The 23,324-nt window shown below is 39.1% G+C and overlaps 3 protein-coding genes across 3 annotated transcripts; all 3 read left to right on the plus strand.

Annotated features, from left to right (window-relative positions):
- Window positions 1-4,959: 4,959 nt before the first annotated feature.
- On the plus strand, window positions 4,960-8,122 carry LOC104456941 (isopentenyl-diphosphate Delta-isomerase I). Its single transcript, XM_010071853.3, has 6 exons — window positions 4,960-5,291; window positions 6,088-6,143; window positions 6,438-6,529; window positions 7,144-7,246; window positions 7,355-7,492; window positions 7,632-8,122. Exons 1-6 carry the CDS (start codon window positions 4,975-4,977, stop codon window positions 7,883-7,885), a joined length of 960 nt encoding a protein of 319 aa, XP_010070155.2. The 5' UTR covers window positions 4,960-4,974; the 3' UTR covers window positions 7,886-8,122.
- Window positions 8,123-10,806: 2,684 nt separating this feature from the next.
- Window positions 10,807-12,721, plus strand: LOC120287058 (auxin efflux carrier component 2-like). Its single transcript, XM_039299722.1, has 2 exons — window positions 10,807-11,389; window positions 12,579-12,721. Exons 1-2 carry the CDS (start codon window positions 10,807-10,809, stop codon window positions 12,719-12,721), a joined length of 726 nt encoding a protein of 241 aa, XP_039155656.1.
- LOC104416515 (auxin efflux carrier component 2-like) lies at window positions 12,237-13,816 on the plus strand. The gene is made up of 5 exons (XM_039301137.1): window positions 12,237-12,791; window positions 12,914-12,999; window positions 13,085-13,242; window positions 13,331-13,381; window positions 13,491-13,816. Exons 1-5 carry the CDS (start codon window positions 12,745-12,747, stop codon window positions 13,563-13,565), a joined length of 417 nt encoding a protein of 138 aa, XP_039157071.1. The 5' UTR covers window positions 12,237-12,744; the 3' UTR covers window positions 13,566-13,816.
- The last annotated feature ends 9,508 nt before the right edge of the window (window positions 13,817-23,324 follow it).

Consider the following 23,324-nt stretch of genomic DNA (forward strand, 5'->3'; position numbering starts at 1 on the left):
TTAGAACAATGATAGCACTCATAAGAAATATGCTCATTATAAAATATTATTCAAATTAGTGAAAATTATGGAAACGTCCTATTTGCATCTCTGCGTGGAATACTTTCAATATTTCTAGAATTTTAAATGTTATGTTTACTATGACACATTTACTTGAATTTTTTTTTTGTGACATCACAAATCACAAGCTATACCCACTATCACATATTTACCATAATTTTTTTCTTATAATATAAAAAACCCTTAACTTGTATATATGTGATATAATCACTATCCGTCAAGGCTTTGTTAGATCTTTTTTAGTTAAAATATTGTCACTTAAGCTACGTTGGCACCATGTCAATATCAATTACTTCCCAACATCTACCGTGGGCAGATTTTTAACGGCATTCATCAACAAAACCTTAATAAATGATAAATATGTCACACAAATAAAAATTTAAGGTTTTGCGTCATGGAAAAAAATTTAGAAGATAAATATAAATATTATCAAATTGAGTTGACAATAAAAGAAGGGTCTAATTCCCTAAAAAAAAAAACTCTCAATTTTAAGTCTACACTAAATCTGTCTCAAAATTTCTTTTGTCACATAAGAGATCACCAACTTTCAATGGGTTCTCAAATCTGCCTTTTGTTAGGTATTCATCCCATTTGATTGGAAAATATTTTCTTAAAAAATAATTGCTTATATTGTTTATAAAAATATATGAATCAAAAATATTTTCATTATCTAAGAAATATTAAAGCATAAATTATTGTATATAATGACAACATGTTTTGTTGATTAATTATTTCAAGTGATATAAGCAATCATTTTCGGGAAAATATTTTTCAAATCATTCCTTTTTCACGAAATGAATGGATCCAAATTTCTAGGATCGAAGGATACATTTGCGGGTTTAAACAAGTCTCTTTTTCTCTTATGGTTTTTTTTATGAACATTTTTTTATATTACCCTGATGGTGGGCTTGAAATCTAGTTTGGGCCTGACTATTTTCTCCCTCTTTTATGGTCCAACTCACCATGTCCCATTTGCCCTTTCGTTTGATCGATGGTGGCCGTGGATGATGCAGAAGACGGTGACGATGGTCTGCGAGTACGGCGGTTCAATGACGTGTGTGGCGGCCGGCTGTGGTGGTGCACGTTTAATGCTTAAAGAGAAGAGAGACGGTGGTGAATGATGGTGCGTCACGGGAGAGTGCTGAAGTCTATTATCCTTTTCTTTTTTTTAATAGAAAGTCATTTTCCTTGTGTTTTAATGTGAATTTTCCAATTTACGGAAGATATTTCCTAGAATTAATGGATGTTCCCGGACAAACACCTAAAAAGGATGAAAATATATTCCTATAACTTATATTTCCGAGCAAAAAAATGGAGCCTAATTTTTTACACATGCGCAATATATGTACAATTTGCTATACTGTGTATTATAGCAACATGGTAAAACAAAATGATAGAACTTTCCATCTTTTGAAGCTTGTCTTGAAGGAGTTGTAGCAGTTTCTTTTACGCTACCGCTGTCTTTTCTACTCGCTGGAGGACATACAGTCTAGACGAGTTTTTGCTTCTACTACTTGAGTCTTTACTTCGGAAACTTAAAGCTAAACATTTAACGCCTTGGTGCTGAACGTTTTGAGTACCTCATCCTGGGCCAGAGCATTTGATTACTCTAGTTGGGTTTTGAATCGTTGGACGATACCCATATCCAGTTGAGCTTGTAAATTCGTCCAAGGCCGGGAAATCTAGAGGCTGGAATATGCAGCAAGCGGGGAAGGTGGCTTTTGCTTATTCTTTACAAAATTGTGCAACGCGTTTCTGACAAGCAGGATTTGTCTTTACCCATTTGAGGATGGGCTTATAAAATGGAGACATAAGTTTAACTATAGAAGGTGAAGATGGTGGAGAGATTTCAGGAGGAGATATATCATGTTTGGGTAGTCCATAGGACACCAAAAATTGGGAACGTCCTGCATCTCCTCCAAAGGGTCTAATAGATTGACTACTATCTTCTCATCTTTGAAAAAGCTCACACCAAAACGAGACGATTTCTTTCTTCTGGAATGTTTGTCATCCTCTTCGTCCATTATGGCTAGACATAGCAGGTGATGGTGGTTTAAATCCCATTGACGGTGCCTTCTCATAAGATCTTTGAAGTAGACAAGGTGACGTCCTTCAAAATTGAAAGGCTTCCATCTCAACCCTTTCTCCTACGCCTTCATCTTCTGAAACATATGGCCCCATCATCAAAATTGTAGGAAATATGAAGGGGGCAACCTCCACCATTTCTTGGGCGTGGTCAAGCTTGATAATCACCAAGCCATCTTTCTTCTCGGTGAATTTGGACCCTATCATTTGAATGGGCCGGCTATTTTGGCGAGACTTTTAATAGTTAGTTCCCCAGGTGTCTAGAAGAAGTTTGACAAACTCTGCTCTAGAAATCTATGAGGAATGTGGACACATGATAGTATCTAAATATCATCAATAGATATTAATAGTGCATCAGCTGCACTAGGCAAAGTTAGACTCAGAACATAATTTTAGACCCAGTACATATGGTAATGGAAAGTTGCTATACTAAAATTTAGAGTCTAAGGTGGTCCAATAATTTGTGGTTGCTAAGGTGGTCCAATAATTCGACTGAAAAAAAAAAGGTGGTCCAATAATTTGCGGTTGCACTAAGTAGTCATCGTTCTAAAAAAAGCCATGCGACTATCCCAATATAAGTTGATAGTCAAGAAATTGAGTATCAAGAAGTGCACCACCCATTTCCTTGTGAGCGTCACGGGGTTTACGGCGACTTGCTGTCGGTCTGCCCTTCCGCACCAAAAAAAAAAAAAAAAAAAGTGCACCACCCACCTGGGTGGCGTTGCTGGCTTTGAGCCCTCTCCCTCTCGTGAAGGGGAGGGGTTCAAATCCTCAGTGCGTCGCAGGGTGACTTAACTACTGGCGTGAGTGTGGTGGCCAGCTTGCGTCAGCCCCAGGTTTTTCTCGCCGGCTATTGGCTTTCGGGGTTTCATGGGTCACCAAAAAAAAAAAGAAGAAGTGCCATTCACGCAACCATCGAGGATCCATTTCAACGATGGGAAGTTGGAGCTAGGCAAATAGCACCGACATGAAATCAAGAGGCCTTAGTGAAATCACGAGGTGCTGCTAGTTAGCAAGGACATAATGTTAGTCAATTCATATCGATTGGATGTACTCTTTTAATGAAATATTAAATTATTATGCCAGCATATATATCGCGAAATTTTCTCCATACACTTACAGATAAAAAAGTCAGTGATTGGAAATATTGACTGACATCATTTCTACCGATCCAATCTTGATAATGACATAGCAATGGCAACTCGTGGGAAGCATGGAGTTACTGAAAAAGTCCAAAAAGGGTTCCCCGATTTCCACGTTGAGAATTTAACAAACGAAACGGTCATCTTTCCAACACGTGATGCGACCTTCAAAATAGGATCGATGTCAGTAATTTCATGAGAGTGCAAGTACAAGAACCACCGAGCACCCTGTAGAAGAAGAAGAAGAAGAAGCCCGTAAAAATGTATGTGACCGCTCCCCTCCTGAACTCCCCCTCTATCTTTCACCCCCGTCCCCATCTTCTCTTCCCTTCTCCTCCCTCCTCCAAGCTCCCATGTTTCCGTTCCCACTTCGCCCCTCGCCAGCTCCGAAGCTCCGGACCTGTGTCCATTCGCTACACTATGGGAAATCTCCAATATCCATAACATACTTAAAACTTTTAGGCGCTTCAATCTTTCATTCCTATCCCGTATCAATATGGAACTCGTCTCTCTTGGAAGAATTTTGTAGGGAGGACCTGATCACATCTGGTCATCTTTCCCACCATGCTAGGAGATATCCGCTGAAGCCTAAGAGTAGCAGATTGGCTGCTGCTACAGGATGACGCCTTCCCTAGGTGCCGGCGGATCTTCCATGATAAGTGTCCGACGTGTGTTCCTACGAAACCTCTATGGCTTCGGCCGGCTCGCTATAAGAATAATCCTACATAGATCATAGGAGCAAGAGTACAGGCGCTCCTTGACAAGTCAAATTCCGAATCCACTTCATCGTCTAGGAAAAATCTGGTGAGAGTAGCAGCAGTACTTGAACGAGAGCAAAAGCCGTCCGCTAGGCATCCTTCTCTTTTAGCTCTCATAAACATTCAAAAGTAGGCGAGACGTTTCTGTCTAGACAAAAGTGACATTGCAACATTTTATACGATGGAATGGAGTGAAAGCTGAAATCATGATTTTGGAGTACTTATTCCACTCCATGGACCTTGCCAAACAAAAGAAAAAATTGAGGGGACATTCATATAAGATGCCTGTTTTTTTTTTTTTTTTTTTTTTTTTTTGGGTAAAATTCATATAAGATGCCTGATCATCCCTATCAAGTCCGACTATTACCACATGGCCTCATGAGATGTGCCCCGAAAGCCCCCAACAAGGAAGGCGCTTTTGGTTCATCATCGGGTCAATCTAATCCCTCTATCCGTGCTATTCCAGCCCCTAGAGCGGGGGAAGACGATAAAGAAAACGCGAAGCGTTAGCACCACGACGGTCACCCAGATTCAAAGGGTTTTCAATTTTTTGTGGATGGGAAATGGGAAACGTGGGAAGGGAATAGAAGATGGCGGAAGAGATGTACCCCGACAAGATTATGTCCATCCCCACGTTCGACATGTGAAACATGACGCACCACATAAAAAGAAGAGAAAAAGAAGAGAGAAGCAGAGAGGGCAACCTTAATTCCTAGTCCAAGAAAGCTATGTCAAATCTGTTCCTCCTGTTCCAAAAAAAAAAATCTGCACCTCTCATCCACCAACCTACCCAAGAAAAAAGAAGCAAGAAAAAACTCATTTTTCCCATTTTGATGATGAGAAAAAAATTAATAATACTAAAAGAAAAAAAAAAAAAAAAAAAAAAAAAGGAAAAACATGATAAAACCCACGAACCTCTGCCTTCAGCAATGGCGGGTGATCTCAGTCCAGCGCCGACCAGCCGAGCTCTTCCTTCTCCTTCTCCTTCTCCTCCTTCATCCGGCCCGATGTCGCTGACGACGCGCCTCCCCGGCCCGGCCCTCTTCTCCGCTCGCTGCCGCCGCAAGTTCCCGCCTTTCCCTTCCCACGCCACCCCTTTCCGGCGCCTCCCGAGCCGCCGGGCGTTCGCCTTCGGTGGCATCCGGGCGACGTCCTCGTCCGTCCAGTCCCCCGCGAGGACCGCCGCCGGCGACGCCCCCGATGCCGCTATGGACGCCGTCCAGAGGCGCCTCATGTTCGAGGACGAGTGCGTGCTCTGCTCCTTCCTCCCCTTTTCGCGAATTCGGTGTCGTCGGCTGACGCCCGAAAGGCTGTGAATTCCGGGTTGCTTTTTTTTTTTTTTTTTTTTTGGTGGGTGATTTTCCGCGAGGATTGTGAGCTACCATATTGCTGATTCGTGGTGTCGTGCGCGTAATTGTCTGCAAGTTCGGTTTTTGGATAGAACAGTGAGGCCTTGTTTGGATGATTCGGAGAGCTGTGACGGCAAGTGGCGGATGAGCCGAAATCTTGCGGCCAGATTTTATTTTGGTCCTTGTTAACTATCGAAAGGTGAAGAATTTCTGCTAGTTTGCGAAGCGGGTGATCGGCGATTCTCGTGATGATTCATGAATATTCAATAGTGTTGGCTGTTTTGTGAACGGTTGGTTTGGTATACCATGTTCTGTTTTCTAGCTCTATCATTAAGCAAGAGTTGCCCGGCTGCCAAGACATAGCTGTGCGCCCTTTACACTTTTCTATTCATATGCTTGCACTTCAAGTGAACAGTTATCGTAGCAGACTGTTGATATTGTTTGTTCCGATGTCTTTCTTCCCTTGCCCAGCTTAACTTCACGTGTACGTGGGAACATGTTAGTACAAATTTTGGTTCCGATTGATTTCTGGATGTTTTCACAAGCCCTCTAGTTTCCAAGTTATTCTGCATCTCTCACATGTGATCTCGCATGGTTATGTTATCAAGCATAAGTATTTAAAATGCTTGACCTTTACTCCTCCGTGCTCTTGTCAGTTTGTTCTGATGTTGCCATTATTATGTCTTCTTGCAGATGCATTTTGGTTGACGAAAATGATCAGGTTGTCGGTCATGAATCAAAATATAATTGTAAGCAATCATTTAGTCGAGTGGTTTTCTGGGTTTGAATCTGCATGATTTGTAGTCTTTCTTCCTCCTGTTCTATTCTGCACGATCTCACTACATTGTGGCGGATAACCATACATTATAAAATTGAATGTATGTGCAGACATAGAGGCTCCGGCTTTTAGTTAATTTGAGAGTGTGCATTGTAAACTACAAGTTCCTGATGTGATTAATCTAGAATTTCCCTCTTCCTGGTGTAATTAATGGTTCTCCTGCTCACTTCAGGTTTTGTTCTGTGATGCTTTTGGGAAACTGCAGGTCACTTAATGGAAAAAATTGAAAAGGAACATATGCTGCACAGAGCTTTCAGTGTTTTCCTCTTCAACTCAAAGTACGAGTTACTGCTTCAGGTATGAAGCTAATATTCTTCTAGAATTCAGTGCATACCCATGATGAGAATGAGCATTTGGAAGTGAATGATTACTTTTCCTCATCTTCTTCAATAACTCATTGAGTCGTTGATCATTCATTGTTTTCATTGAAAAACTTATGAGGGAATAGGTAAGTAATTCCACAATATGGACAATCCTGTATGTTGAACTACCTTAATGAAATTTGACTGATAACAGGAGTCTTTGTTGCAGTGGACTTTGTTTCACTGTGTTTCTCTAAAGCAGTGTGTGCATTCATTTCAAAGATGCTAGTGGAGAGGTAGATTCATGTTTGCATTGGATTGAATAGTTTTAGAATCTGTCGCCTTTATATGATTTGGCTGTTTTTTTGCGTGACTGCATGGTAAAACTCTAAAGTTGGACATTTCAAATTGACACGTATATTAAATTAGCAAAAAAAACAGAGAAGTGGGCTGGTACAGTAATCAATATATGCTTTACCGATGATGATCCATTTATTTTCTTCAAGTTTCTTAGTGTCATTGTGGTCAGCTATCACTTAACAATTTTGTGGTATGATGTTGTCATCCTTGAGCTGTTACGTAAATTGACTGTGTCATGTACCTTGACAGCAACGATCTGCTACAAAGGTAACTTTCCCCCTTGTATGGACAAACACCTGCTGCAGTCATCCCTTGTACCGGGAGTCCGAGCTTATTGATGAGAACGCTCTGGGTAATAAACACCACTCTAGATGCACTTTTTGTAAACTTGTTTAATACCTTAAGTAATTAAATGCTACGCAGCGTCATGAAATGTAGATCTCCTTTATATAATTGCCAGGTGTCAGGAATGCTGCACAGAGGAAGCTCTTGGATGAGTTGGGTATTCCTGCTGAGGATGTGCCAGTTGATCAATTCATCTCACTAAGTCGCATCCTTTATAAGGCTCCTTCTGATGGCAAGTGGGGAGAACATGAACGTGAGTCCACTTGCCTTGCACACCCTATACTTCCTGACTTCACTCTTGGCGTTACTTGGGTTCATTTGCTTTTATTCATATTGCCTGCTAGCTGCGAACTTAAGATGTTGGTAAACTGAGTTGCATTCTTGATTTGCAGTTGACTACTTGCTCTTCATTGTTCGAGATGTCAGTGTCAATCCAAATCCCGATGAAGTCGCCAATGTCAAGTATGTGAATAGGGAGCAGCTAATAGAGCTGCTGAGGAAAGTCGATGCTGGTGACGAAGGTCTGAAGCTGTCACCCTGGTTCAGACTAGTTGTGGACAATTTCTTGTTCAAGTGGTGGGATCATGTCGAAAAAGGGACTCTCCAGGAGGCTGTTGATATGGAAAACATTCACAAGCTCACTTAAGATCAGTTAGAAACAAACACTTCTAGGAGCTATGCTGATAACAGCATCCTCGACTGCAATAAACTCACATGTCGAAAGGTTCCGAAGTAGTGGGTGTTATGTGGTTATTTGATTATGGTCTGCTCTTTTTTTAGTTGAAAGCTTCTCTTCTGCCTTGGTTTTTACAACATCTCTTCTTATGCCAAGACATGCTTTTGGATATTGGTCTATGATATCCGTTTTATCTTGTGACTCTCATAATGTTTGCGGTCAAGTCCTTCATCCTGGTTGTAGATTTCCATCGAGGTGTCTTATGCAGCACAAAATGTCAAGGGTGTTCATTTCAGTTATACATATAGAAGCAACCATTTCCAGAAAAGCTGTGCCAACCTGCATACGAAAACTGAGAAAGTGTGTGAAGATTTGGTATAAACATTGGATGACACACTTTTGGAGTAGAAAGAAACAAGGGCAAAAGGCTCAAATTGACCCCTGTTTCTTTTGACGTGATCTGATAATCTTTTGCTTATCTCAGTAATTTATCGAGCCTTGAAACCTGCAAATCGCAAGAGGGGGAAAATGAGGAAACCCCATTTTGGACGTTAACATTGGCAAGTTTTCTGGACAATTTGGCCTGTCTACAGGAGTGTATCAAGCTTTTTTTTTGGGTTCTTTTTCTCTTTTAGAGTCTTTTTTGAGTTGGGAATGCGAAACTCAGCATCTCGAGTGGCTGATGAATAGTCAAAACAGACATCAGAAGATTGGGTAAGTAAATGTAGCCATTCAGTTTTATGTTGAAAGGGTGCTGGCACCAGATTGCACTTTCCATAACGATCGGGATAATCCGCTCACTTAAGAATGCCATTTCTGTCCTCATTTATGGACTGCGAATGATTTGATTCATCTCCCTTTGCTTCCTTCTCTTCCACCTCAATAGTCTCTATAGCTTTGTCAATCGAAATCCACGAGTGCGGGACACCTGGAGTGCCATAACTTGGGCGCCAGGGGACACAAAGTCTTATAACTTTAAAATGGTACACTTAAGTGCCATCATTGGAGTAAAATGGGACACTTAAGTGCCACTCCGGCGAAAATCCGGCCAAATGGCTGACGTGGCGACTTTCCTAGCGAGCTCGGTCCCAAACGGCGTCGTTTTGCACGCGACGTGGCGGAGAAAATGCAAAACGACGCCGTTTCGCGTCTACGTGTAAATAATAGTATATAAATTAATTAAATTAGATTTAAAATATTCAAAAATTTAAAAAAATAAGAAAAATTTAAATTTTTTTTAAAAATTAAGAAAAAATTTAAAAATTAAGAAAATTTAAAAAATTTAAAAAATTAAGAAAAATTTTAAAAATGTTAAAATTTTAAAAATTTTAAAAAATAAGAAAAATTAAAAAATTAAAAAATTAAGAAAATTTTAAAAATTTTAAAAAATTTTAAAAATTTTAAAAAATTTTAAAAATTTTAAAAAATTTTAAAAATTTTAAAAATTTTAAAAAATTAAGAAAATTTAAAAAAATTAAGAAAATTTTAAAAAATTTAAAAAAATTAAGAAAATTTAATTTTTTTTTTTAAATTAAGAAAATTTTAATTTTTTTTAATTTAAGAAAATTTTAAAATTTTTAAAAATTAAGAAAATTTTAAAAAATTAAAATTAAAAAAAATTATAAAAAGTGGGGAGTGGGAGGCCGAATGGGGCGGCTCCCTTGCCGCCACCGCCGGCTCCCTCACCGCCGCCACCTCCGCCGCCGCCCTCCCCCTTTTTTTAATTTTTTAATTTTTTAAATTTTCTTATTATTATTTTTAAATTTTTTAAATTTTTTAAAATTAAAATTTTTTAAATTTTATTATTTTCTTAAATTTTTAATTTTTTTTTTAAATTTTTAAATTTTTAAAATTTTTAAATTTTTAAAATTAAAATTTTTAAAATTTTCTTTTTTAAATTTTTTTAAAATTTTTAAAATTAAAATTTTAAAAATTTTCTTATTTTTTAAAATTTTTTAATTTTTAAAATTAAAATTTTTAAAATTTTCTTTTTTAAAAAAATTTTTAAAATATTTTAAAATTAAAATTTTTAAAATTTTCTTATTTTTAAAATTTTTTAATTTTTTAAAATTAAAATTTTAAAATTTTCTTTTTAAAAAAATGTTTTAAAATTTTTTAAAATTAAAACTTTTAATTTTTTAAATTTTTTTTTTAATTTTTATCTTGATTTGGAGCTCAGAGCGTAGGCAAAAATAATAATAAAATATTGCCACGTAGGATTCCGTGGGGTCGGGAGGTGGCATTAAGTGTCCCACTCGAAAAAAAAAGTGGCACTTAAGTGTCTGGGTTTTGAAGTTATGGCGGCTTAAGTGTCGGCGTCTTGCGTTATGGCGCTTGTGGTGTCTTCTGCCCGAAATCCACTTTTTTCGATTTCAGTTTTTCTGTTCACTGCTCTTTGGTCCTTTTCTCTGAAAAAGCCATGCTCTCTGGTAAGGACTTTTACACGAATCGTTGCAACGATCATGCCCTTGTATGCGGCTACGATCTTAGGCTATGCCTCTGTTCGGTTTTGGAAGATCTTCACCCCACAACAGTGCGCTGGCATCAACAAGTACGTCGCTACTTTCACTGTCCCCATCGTTTCCTTCCACGCGATTGCAACTTGCAACTTCTGCAACATGAACTATCGCTTTGTTGGAGCTGATGCTCTCTAAAGAGTGGTGATTCTAGCCTCCCTTGTGCTGTGGTTGATCTTTAGCCGAAATGGGAGCATTGAGTGGGTGATTTCCTTCTTCTCCCTCTCCAGCCTTCCAAATACTCTGATCTTAGGCAATCCTCTACTCCAGGCCATGTACGGATATCCCTTAATTAGTCTGATGGTTCAAATAGTGGTCATGCAGCTTTTGATATGGTATACACTACTGCTTATCTTGTTCGAATATAGAGGTGCAATGATCCTAGTCAATGAACACTTTCCTGATTGCTCTCAGGCCATAACCTCCATCAGGGTCGATCCCGATGTTGTTTCGCTCAATGGTTGTGAACTATTAGAGGCGGAGGCCAAGATAGATGATGATGGCCAGGTCCACGTGGGGGTCAAGAGATCCTCCGATTCATCTATTGGGTGGACACATCGTGAATCCCCTGAAGAATTGAGTTCCGTAACAGTAACCCCACATCCATCAAACCTTTCAGGGGTAGAGATTTATTCATCGGAGTCTTGCTCAGGCACATCAAACCTTAATAATTCGGACAGTTCTCATGGAAGCCAAAAACACAGAATTAGTGGGAGTACACAGGCTACATCTTCCTCAAACGATTCAAAATCAGCAAATGCACAACATGATTGGATTGTTGATGCAGAAACCACTCGTACTGGCAGGAGAAGTTACAGGGGAAGGAATCAGAGCAGCGAGTTGATAAATGGCTTCCCGTTTCCTCTGCACCAGCCTTCTCACCCAACATCTCCCAGCGAGGTGCCGATGATGCTCAGAGACAGTAACTCCAGTGCAGTGCCTGCTAAGGGCTTCACATGTATGCTTGGGGCCTGACCGAAGACAAGTCAAGACATGCCAGCTCTGGGATCACATATTCTGTAATAACCTCCTCTCTTGTCCCACATCGCCTAGGGAGGGAGATCTTGGTCAGTTATAAGGCTTAGGTCCCTCTAATCTGTGTAACACGTTTTAAAGCCGTGAGGGAAAAGACCGTGGCTAGGATGGCGGTGCATCCGCACCAGGGCGGGTGACCCAAAGCGAACAATATTACACAGTGGGGCCCGGGATGTAGGTGACCCAAAGCGAACAATATTACACAGTGGGGCCCGGGATGTTACAAGTGGCGTTATTCTGTTAAGAGGTGGAGGCCATAGCGAGAACGTTATTCTGTTAAGAGGCCCGTGGGGCCATAGCGAGGACGTTATTCTGTTAAGAGGTGGAGGCCATAGCGAGAACGTTATTCTGTTAAGAGGTGGAGAGTGTAATAACCTCCTCTCTTGTCCTGATGCCCGTGGGGCCATAGCGAGGACGTTATTCTGTTAAGAGGTGGAGAATGTAATAACTTCCTCTCTTGTCCCACATCGCCTAGGGAGGGAGATCTTGTTAGGAGGTGGAGAGTGTAATAACCTCCTCTCTTGTCCCACATCGCGGAGGGAGATCTTGTTAAGAGGTGGAGAGTGTAATAACCTCCTCTCTTGTCCCACATCGCTTAGGGAGGGAGATCTTGGTCAGCTTATAAAGCTTAAGTCCCTCTAATCTGTGTAACGCGTTTTAAAGCCGTGAGGGAAAAGATCGTGGCTAGGATGGCGGTGCATCCGCGCCAGAGTGGGTGACCCAAAGTGGACAATATTACACAATGGGGCCCGGGATGTTACATATTCTTCTTCAGATCTTGGTGTTCAAGAGGAAACGGCTAATTTTATAGGTTCTTTCAAAACCTTAACATCCCCTTCACTAGTCACACCTCACAAGTTTGTGGCATACGAAGTGTGCTACAAGGAGAGTATCTCGAGAGTATTAGAGCTCAAAAGATTCTGGCGCATCACATCAACAAATTGCTTAGGATCGTGCAATAAATGTTCGCTTTGGAAAGTGAAGCCATGACATCACCAAATGCTTCCCAGCCGGACTTGATGATTGCTTTCATTTGTTTTTATTCCTATTCCGTTAAAGAGTTCATTTGAGTCCATCCTGAGCATCATCAACATGTATGGCATCTAATGTAGGCAGTCAAAATTTTCGAGGAAGATTGAATGAACATGCAAAGAATGCATCAGAGATGAGTGATAAAGAAAGGAGTGCAGTGAAGGCTGAGCTTGGGAAGCCTCCAGTGACCGATGACAAGACTCGTTGTATTGATGGTTTTTGAGGAAGCTCATTTGAAACCCTAACATGTACAGCAGCGTACTTGGTCTTGCTTGGTCTCTACTTTCATTCAAGTATGCTGTCTTTCCCAATAAAAGTCTATACTTGTAACAGCATCCGGGGTTTTTGCATTAAAACCCTTGATTATTTGGAAAATATAATCAAGAATTCCCCTGTTCCTCCTTCCTGATTGCAGGTTACACTTCCATATGCCTCTGATTGTCAGAGGGTCAATACAAATAGTTTCGGATACAACACTCGGTGTGGCAATGTTCAGTAAAGGTACTTATACGGTACACATATTCAAGCATTTGTGATTGATGCTCTCCCCGTATGGATGACTTCACACTCACGCTTGAGCAAACAGGTTTATTCATGGGATTGCAGCCGAAATTGATACCTTGTGGATATTCATTAGCGACATTAGCCATGGCCTTGAGGTTCATAGTAGGACCTCTAGTGGCTGCAGCTACTTCAGCTGCGCTGGGCATTCGTGGCAACCTTTTGTGTATATCAATTTTACAGGTAAGTTATAAGCCAGTTACATGACATTCTTGTATTATATGCAGGCACCTGAAAAGCTTTAAAACATCGCGGTCCTTGTAAATTGCAGGCTGCCCTTCCGGCATCGATCGTTCCATTTGTATGTGCGAGCGAATACAAAGTACATGCCGATATAATGAGTGTGGCATAAGTTTATTCCTCTTTACTATAGGTGTCAATCGATTAGCTTGGTGAAATGTTAACATTAAAATGCATGTCATGATATGCAGGGTTGTCCTCGGAATACTGTTATCATTGCCGGTGGGATTGCTCTATTATGCGGTTCTTGCAGCAATCTAGTATGAACGGTTAAATGAAATGAGCTCCATGCAGAGCGTAGAAGAAGATAATTGAAGATGATGTCTTCATAATCATAAAAATGTACTTCTTTGATGTTAACAGAGATGTTCAGTTGGCTACTAGTGCTCAGACTGTGAACAGAGATAATCATTGGGCTACTTTCAGTGTAGTTAGTCTGCTTTATAGGGTGAAGATGTACATCTTTCGTTTATTGGGTGAAGGGCGTACCTCGTATGCCATAACATTTCTTGTTTCAGTAATGCAAGAACAGGAACTTCATACCCTAGATGCAAAATACTTCAGTAGCTAAAAGCATCACAAGAAAAATTTTGGACAGTGTGTTTTCTACATGTTAGAAATAGTTGGGATTTTGTGCGCAATTATTTCAAGCACATCTTAGAGTGTCCGAATTTAAATAAAGTGATGAATGGGACATCTTTTTGTAAAGTTACTCACTTTTAGAGGGAAAATTGCTTGAAAAATCCTCAAATTATTGCACTTTTGCCATTACGGGCGGTGATGAGCGGCTGGAGTTCGGCGGCTGATGGCAGGCTTTTTGGCAACCAGCGGGTGGCGGATTGGAGGCAGGTCATAACGAGAATGAACGATGAGAAGTTTTTATTTGTCACTTTTATTCTAGAAATAGAAAAATTATTTTTTTTTTTTAAAATTTTTGTTCCAAACCTGTTTTCAAATAAAAATTTGTTAGAAACAGAAAAATAAAATTGTGTTACTAAATGGATTTATGTTTCAAATCTATTTTCAGGAACAATTTTTAAAAAAAAAAATAGAAAAACAAAATGGTTATCAAGCGTGTCTTATATGTATTTCTGTTCCATCCCATAGAAAAAAAATAGAAAAACAGATCAAGTAAATGATTATCATGAGCGTCATGACTTTACGAGCGTTGTATCTCCCAACTTCACTCTTGCAGCAAGGGGATGACACACTTTTGAAGTAGAAAGAAACAAGGGCAAAAGAAATTGACTCCTTTTTCTTTTTTTCTTTTTTCTTTTTTTGACGTCGCTTGATCTGATAATCTCGCACTTATCTGGGTAATCAACAAAGCCTCCAAATTCGCAAATCGCAAGGGAGGGTGATACCATTGATACCATGAACGATCGACAGAATGCCAACAAACAAGCATTGAACTTCTTCAAAAGCGAAGTCGAATAGGGCCTTTGGAGCGCATGAAGAAGTTCAATGCTTGTTTGTTGGCATTCTATTGATCGTTCATGGTATCAATGGTATCACCCTCCCTTGCGATTTGCGAATTTGGAGGCTTTGTTGATTACCCAGATAAGTGCGAGATTATCAGATCAAGCAACGTCAATTGAGTCTATCCGGCCAATTTTGACAGAAAAATGCTAACATGGACACCAGCGGTGCCACGTAAGATCGTCGGCGCTAATGTGGACAAATTTTAATAATATTTTATTTTTTTTGAATTTTTATTATTTTTCTCTTTTTTTTTTTCTTTTTGCTTTTTTTGGTTTTCTTCTTTGCCTTTTCCGATGGCCGGCCACCAACCACAGCCAGCAAAGCCAACCCTCGGCTAGCCTCGCCTGCCATAGGCAGGTTTAGTCGGCAAGGGCAAGCTTAGTGAGGGAGCCTCACCTCGCCTAGGCGAGGGTTGGCCAAGGCGAGCCCTTGCTAGGCCGTGCCTGCGGGGCTCCCCCGCCTAGGCCGGGCCTTGCTTGTGTGAGCGAGAGGAATTATTAGAGATATAGATATATTTAGGAGGTGTATATTCTGATTTGATTCTTTTGATATAATTGATATTTCGTTTCCTTAAGCTCTAAAGCCTTATATGTTTATTATGTCGGATATACATATATATATATATATATATATATATATAACTTTTCTGTTTGACAATATTTTAAAACTTCTTGATTCATTTGTGTTGGGCGAGCTTTGGTAGGTATTTTGTTTTCAGAAAAGTCATGTTCATAAGGTAAATCAACGATATGCTTTTTCTTTCCCAAAGGCATTGGGTAGAGTAGAACATATAGTTTTTTTCTATGTGTTCTTTGTATTCTCTAAACCTTCTAAGTTTGCAACGCATATTGGATAAGAGGTCTTGATTCTATCTCTAATATGTGAAGGGTCTCCTACGAAGTGTTGTGAAATGGAATATATAAGAGTATTCACCGCATCTTGGATGAGATGTCCTTGGTCATCATCCATGCGTTGACCAAAATCATCTATTTTATAGGCAGTTAATATCTGTATTCTTTGTTCATCAGTCAAATAATTATCCCACCAACCTTTTAGTTGTCCAGTAAACCCGGCTACTAAAAGATTAGCAACATGATCGAAACATCTTGCTTTGTGTTTTGTAGGCATTGGCAAGCATGACCATGTTATTAAGAATATTCATGATATTGCTTTCGGCAACACCATCTATATTCCATTCATAAATGGCATCGGGAGAGTATTTATTTTGTATTTTTGCGATGATTCTTCTTGGGCAATATCGGGTGGAGTAGCCCTACTGTAATAAAGCTTCTGAGGTTGTCTCCAGTTGAGTCTGTTAATCTCAGGGACCGATTCATTATCAGAGTCACCAGATTGTTTGGTCAATGTACTAATAGTGGGTTGGTCAGGGGTGTCTTTAATGATAAGATTCTGGAATTTAGGGGTGTCTATAATAGGAGTAGGTTCTAGCTTTGCTTTTCCTAGGAGTTTTTTCTTTTGTTCTATGGCTTTGGCAAACTCCGGGCTAAGGTTTTTTGGGAATTCAAAGGCTACCATAATGGGGTTAGGATCGGAGTACTATATGAGAGAACAAGGAAGTATAGAGATTAACAGATCTATATGAAAGTAGAGGGATGTATCAGAAAGGAGGAGATGTATGGGAGAAACGAGAAAAGTAAATGACTTAAATAAAATCGCGAGAATTAAAAATAATGTAAAGACCGAAAGTAATATATAAGATATAAAGTAGAGTATGCATAAACAAAAACCAACCATTAAGGTGAATTGAACTTGTATTAAATAAAGCTGAAAAGCTGAAATTACATGTATTGAAGGATTTAAAGCATCAAGTCATCCACTAGGGCGGTAATCCGCACTCCGGGGAACAAGAAATGGTTAACCAACTATCATGTAAGTTGGTAACCTGTATAAAACTATGTATGTGAAAACTAACTTGCTGAAACCGGGGATACAAGGTAGAGAGCTTGGAGATGGAAGGAGTGATGGGTTACAAGTGGGAGAGAGAGAAGAAGAAGAAGAGAAATCTGGAAAATTTCGAGCCCCCTCTTCTATGTTGAGAGGGTGTATTTATAGTGGGTGCTACGGTCTTGAACGTGTAAAGTGAACGATGCGAGTGAACGATGTAAAGTGAATAGTGAATAGTGAACAGTGTATGAGCAGTGTATGTCTATTACGCCACGGTGTATAGCCTTTGCGCCGTTCGTAATAGTGTTGGCATGTGATGTCTTGTTAATCTCTGTCGAATTGATCCCATGCTTGATCGTCTTCATTAGTGTTTCCTTTGTGATGTGGCCGGACGTAAGATCTTTGTCTTTTTGGATCTTGGCATGATTGTATCCCTGTAAAAATTCTCTTGTGAGAAAATCTAATGAATTTGAAGAACCATTTATAAATTCAATGTCAAAATCGAATGCTGAAGTATGGCTTGCCATCGGCAAAAATTTGTTTTGATGCAATGTTTAAAACGTCTTTTTGTAAAACGTCTTTGGCTGATTTGCAATCAATTCCAATACTGATTTATTTCAATCCAAATCATTCAATTCACATGTCCCTACTATTCACATCACAAATAATTCTCAAATGAGAGTTAGCCATATAGGAAACATTTCAACATCTACATTATCCTTAGCTAATACATTCATGGTTCCCGGACTATCCCTAAATTTGATTTCTGTAGGACAATTGTGTGAACTTGACTTTGATGTCCATTTCTTTTCCCATGGTTGTCATGTGCAGGATCCATGGACGGGACAAACTATTGGGATAGGTTGTAGAGTGTGACACTTATTTGAGCTTGTTTCCTTGAATATTCCTAACTCCTTTGTTGGTTGTGCAGCCACAATGTTATTTGAAACTTGGCATTCTCAATTAGGTCATGCTTCATCCTCTAGATTAAAAATCCTTAATTTCAAATGGTCTTTTTAAGTTATGTTGATAATAAACATTTTGATTCCCTGCCTTGCCAATTGGGAAAATATCATGCCTTGCCTTTTGATCTTACTAAATTTGTATTTCATGCTCCTTTCGATCTTGTTCACTTTGATATTTGGGGACCATCTCAAATTCCCACAATGGGAGGTGAATGATCATTCTCATTATACATGTCTTTATCTTATGAAAAATTGATATGAATTTACTCATATCTACCATGATTTTGCTACCATGATAAAAACATATTTTCTCAAGATACCAAGGTTTTCCATATTAATAATGCCATGGAATTTCGAGACACTGAAATTCCTTAAAATTCTCTCCCAAAATGATACTATTGTTCATCGTTCTTGTCTAGGGACTTCCAAGCAAAATGGTCGAGCAAAACATAAACATAAGCATATTTTAGATATTACTCATACTCTTCTAGTCTCCGCTTCTTGTTCAGAATTGTTTTGGGGAGAGGCTTGTCTCACTACTGGATACACCATTAATCATACTCTGTCACTTGTAATAGGTAACATTTCTCCTTATGAGTGTCTGTGTGGTAGTGTACCCAACTACACTCTTCTTCAAGTCTTTGGTAGTGCTTGCTTTGTACATCTTCTCCCGCATGAACACACAAAATTAGACCCTCGTGCTTGATTATGTTGCTTCCTTGGGTATGGTATTGAATACAAAGATTATAGATGTTGGGATTATATATCTAATTGTCTTTCCAGGTCTCATCATGTTACCTTTTGGGAACACAAGATGTTTTCTTCTCTTCATCCCTTCAAGTCATAGTCTCATGTTCCTTTCTTCATTAATACTTCTGTGGATTTATTTCCGGAAGACCTCACATCTCCCTTCACTCATAAATCCTTCTCAAACTATCTCATTGTCCTTCTAATCTTGATGCAGTTCTACCGACAATACCACCTCAGTAGCTTTTGACATGTTTGCTCCATTCGTGGATTCTCAACTAGCTAACATTCCATCATCCTATGTCCATCACCCCACGAAAGTAAGTCAACATTCTGTTCGATTTTGTAATTATCACTGCTACTCTACCATTGCTTCACTTTTTCAACCTCGCACATATAAAAAGCCAGTACTAATCCTCTATGGCAACAAGCCATGGTAGATGAATTGCAGGCCTTAGATAAATCTCATACATGGGATTTGGTTGATTTACCTCCCAATAAGTCCACTATAAGTTGTAAATGAGTATAAAAGATTAAAACAATGCAAACGGTACTGTGGATTGTTACAAAGCTCGACTAGTGGTGAAAGGCTTTACTTAGGAATATAGAGTTGACTATGAAGAGACTTTCTCTCCTATTGTAAATCTCACTTCTTTTGGTAGTTTTCTTGCTATTGCTATAGTTAAGAGCTAGTCTCTATTGCAGATGGATGTTGAAAATGCATTCTTGAATGGTGATCTTACTGAAGAAGTTTATATGATGCCTCTTCTTGGATATACTCATTCTTTCAACAAAGTATGCCGATTACGTAGAGCATTATATGGTTTGAAACAAGCTTCTCGTGCATCTTATTCTAAATTTAGCTCTACCATGGAATTTCTCAACTTCAAATCTAGTCCTTATGATCATGCTCTTTTTGTTCAATGCACATTCGGTGGGCATAATATGCTGCTCTTATATGTGGACAACATGGTTATTACTAGCAATGATTATATTGGAATTTTAATGTTTAAGCAATATCTTAGTCAATTTGAAATAAAAGATCTCAGGCAAGTTAGTTACTTTTTAGGCTTGGAGGTTCATTCAGATTCCTCTGGTTATTATCTTTCACAAACCAAATATGCAATTGACATCATCTCTCGAGTTGGGCTCACTAATAGCAGGATCACTACCACTCCTATTGAGACCAATGGCAAATTTGATGCTAGAGATGGGGTTCCTTTTTTCAAATCCTACATTTTGTTGACAGCTTGTTGGCAGCCTTATATATCTCACTATCACTCGACCTAACATTGTTTATGCCGTCGATATTGTTAGTCAGTACATGATCGCGCATTGCACGACACATTTTGCTACAGTACTTCAAATTCTTTGCTACATCAAGGGTACATTATTTCATGGCTTTCACTATTCTTCTCAATCTATCTTGGAATTGAAGGCTTATTCTTATTCTAACTAGACACGTAACCCTCAAGATCGTTGCTCTACTATGGGCTATCATTTCTTTTTGGGCACTTCACTTATCTCTTGGCATAGCAAGAAATAGACCATTATTGCTTGATTTAGTACAAAAGTAGAATATCGAGCTCTTGCTTATACAAAATTAGAGTTACCATGGTTGCAGTGGCTACTAGAAGACATGGGAGTACGTCAACAAAGTGGAAGAATAATTCATTGCAACAACTAAAGTGTTATCCAAATAGCACCTAATGATGTTTTCTACGAATGAATCAAACATATTGAGATAGATTGTCATTTTATTCGATCTCATGTTCTTCATGGCACTATTCGACTAGTCTCTATTTCATCCATCAAGATTGCTTATATCTTTATCAAGACACATCCACCTAGGTGTTTTCTAGATCTCTTCTCCAAAATCAAGTTGATTTCTTTCAAATCACCTTAAGTTTGAGGGGGGGGGGATGTTAGAGATATAGATATATTTAGGAGTTGTATCTTAATTGATTATGATTTGATTCTTTTGATGTAATTGATATTTCATTTTCTTAGATAGTTAAGTTCTAAAGGCTTATATATAGGCTCATATATTCTTCATTAGGTATGTATAGAATATTACATTTCTCTGTTGATACATTTCTCAACTGGAATGTTGTATGGACAACTTGGCCTATCTACAAGATTGTATTAAGCTTTTCTTTCCTTGCCTTGTTTTTCCTTTCTTTCTTCTTTTTGGAGTCTTGTTTGAGTTGTGTATCCAAAACTCTGCATCTTGAGTGGTTGATGAGCAAGGATTAGTCAAAATAGACATCTCGAATTACTTGAAGATTGAATCAGTAAATGTTGTTGTTCAGCCTTACATTGAGAGGGTGTTGGGTTCAAATTGCACTTTCCATAAACAATTAGGATCTTTATCATATTTATGATGCAATCCTCTTCCATAAATAAATATCTAGGGAATGATTCCCCCATTTAAGAATGCAATCTGAACTGAAGATAGGAAATAGGGGACTTCTTTACTTAGTTCAACGAGGTTCATGTCATCCATAAACGAGGATGATTAATTCATCTCTCTCTATATCCTTCTCTTCCAACTTAAGATTTGGCAACATCATTGTTAATCAAAACCCATATTTGTCACGCCCCGAACCTCAAGCGAGCCAACATCCCACCATGGTCATGCAAATGCGACATTCCCAGATAGTGTCACCGACCCTATTCATTTATTATTGCGCAAGCGGAACGTATTATAAAACCCCTGACAATGAAATACGGGATAGACAAGCAGGAAGCAAAATTACAACATAACACTTTCATAATTCAATAGAATTACAAACAGAGGTCTACGGCCAAAAGTCTACAAAAGACCGGCTCTTAAAAAGGAACTGTCCTACGACCTACAAGTCGGACACGTTCTCCAATCATTATGACTTCACCTCCGCAACTCCTCAAGGCCAACCAAAGTTATCTGCCCGCTCCGTCCACCAAGGACCTGAAATTTTAATTCCACAACCGGGATGAGACATTGTCTCAGCAAGTTCAACCCCCTAAACCCCTATTAGAAATAATATACACCTCGGGTGGCCTAGCCACATCACACAGAAGACTTACCTCGTCTTAATTCCTTCCTGCAGATTAGCACAATTTGTATCACACAATCTCAGGTAGTAATAATAATTCAAACAATTGGAACGCCATCACTTTTATATAAATCACAATCGCACTTAGCACACATTCCAATTATTATTTACTGCCACGCAAAGGCATAGCCTACTCGCAGTTCGACTATCTACTGACATTAATGCCAGGCATCGCCTCACCCCCTTGGAGCGTGGCTTCGTCACTACGTCAACGGTATTCCCGAAGGAGCATGGGTCCAATTGGCCTAGCCTCTACTGCGACCTGAGCCACGTCACTCTATTGACGGCATTTCTAAAGGAATAAAGGTCCAGTTGGCGTAGCTACTACTACGACCGAGTCTTTCAAACAGCACACGACAATTCAATAATTAATTGCACAAATCATCACTCAATTTGCAATATCTAATCATCAAATTCATAATCTGAATACACAACAGTGATCAGCACGAAATTCTGAGAATTTAGGATCCCGAAATAATTTTCGGAATTTATTAAATAATTAAATTTATTATGAAAATTAATTAAATAATAATATCCATATTTTTCACAATCCACACTCAATTTATGATATCCAATCATCAATTTCAAAATATGACTACACAATCCATGGCGATCGACACGGAATTCTGAGAATTTAGGATCTTGACAAAATTTTTGGAATTTATAAATAATTAAATTTATTCCGAAAATAATTAAATAATAATATTTTAATAATTTCTAATAATAATATATTATTAAATTATTTAATAATTTCGAGATATTTAAATAAATCACAAGCAAATTCCTTTATGTCACATCAAGGTTTATATTAACATAAACATTCACTTAACTTTAAATTAAACATACTTTAAGTTAATTAAGCACCTTAATATAATCTACACTTAAATAAATTAAACTAACCACCTAATAACGCTTAACATAAACTAAGCACACCTAAAGCATCATTAACCTTCTAATCAAGGTTTAGTGAGCTAAACTCACCGGATTAGCGAGCCAAGCGGACCAAAACGACGGGGATGCTGAGGGGAACAACTTTCCTCAAAGCGGGCCAAGCATTCGGGGTTGAGAAGCCGGCCAAAACCGGGCTGCCATACCCATTTTTGCAACTGCTGTTTGAGGCCGACGGAGGGCTGCACGGCGGCAGTTCAAGCGCGAAACTGGCGGGGATGGGCAACAGCATCTCCGACGGTGGTTGGCGACGACGAACGGTGGCGATGGAGGCTCCGGCGGACGGCGACAAGCAGCGGACGAAGGTTGGAAACTCGGGCTACGGACGACCGAATGGCGGGCTAGCCGGCGAGGCGAGCGCGGGCGATGCATGTGGTCGAACGGCGGCGAGCTACAACGGCGAGGAGCTCCGACTGGCAACGTGCGACGACCATGGTTGCTCCAACTTCTTCTCTGCATTTTTCTGGTCCTTGCACCATGGAGATGGAGGAGAGTGGCGACGGGAGAGAGGGAGGGAGGAGAGAGAAGGAAGGGGGTCATTTCTTTTATTTTTCTCTTTCTTTAATCCAACAAAAATGGCCCATCATGACCTAAGATGACATCACATTCCACTTACCCAATCCTCCAAAACCTCTTCCAATGGGTTCAATTTCACTTTTCAAAAGTGGAAAACATTTTTTCACTTGATCTTTCTTATCTCATATCTCCACAAATCCTCACTTCATCCTCCTCCTCCTTCTTCTTTATTTTATTTGAATTATTTTTAATTTTCTTTTCTTTTTAATTCAAATTATTTTTTAATTTTATTTATTTTTCTTTGTTTCCCAGCTTCTTCTTTCTTGGTCGGTCGTTGGCCACGGCGACAATTGGCGACGGCCAC

The sequence above is a fragment of the Eucalyptus grandis genome, chromosome 8 (assembly GCF_016545825.1).
Source record: "Eucalyptus grandis isolate ANBG69807.140 chromosome 8, ASM1654582v1, whole genome shotgun sequence".
In the NCBI taxonomy this organism is placed as follows: domain Eukaryota; kingdom Viridiplantae; phylum Streptophyta; class Magnoliopsida; order Myrtales; family Myrtaceae; genus Eucalyptus; species Eucalyptus grandis.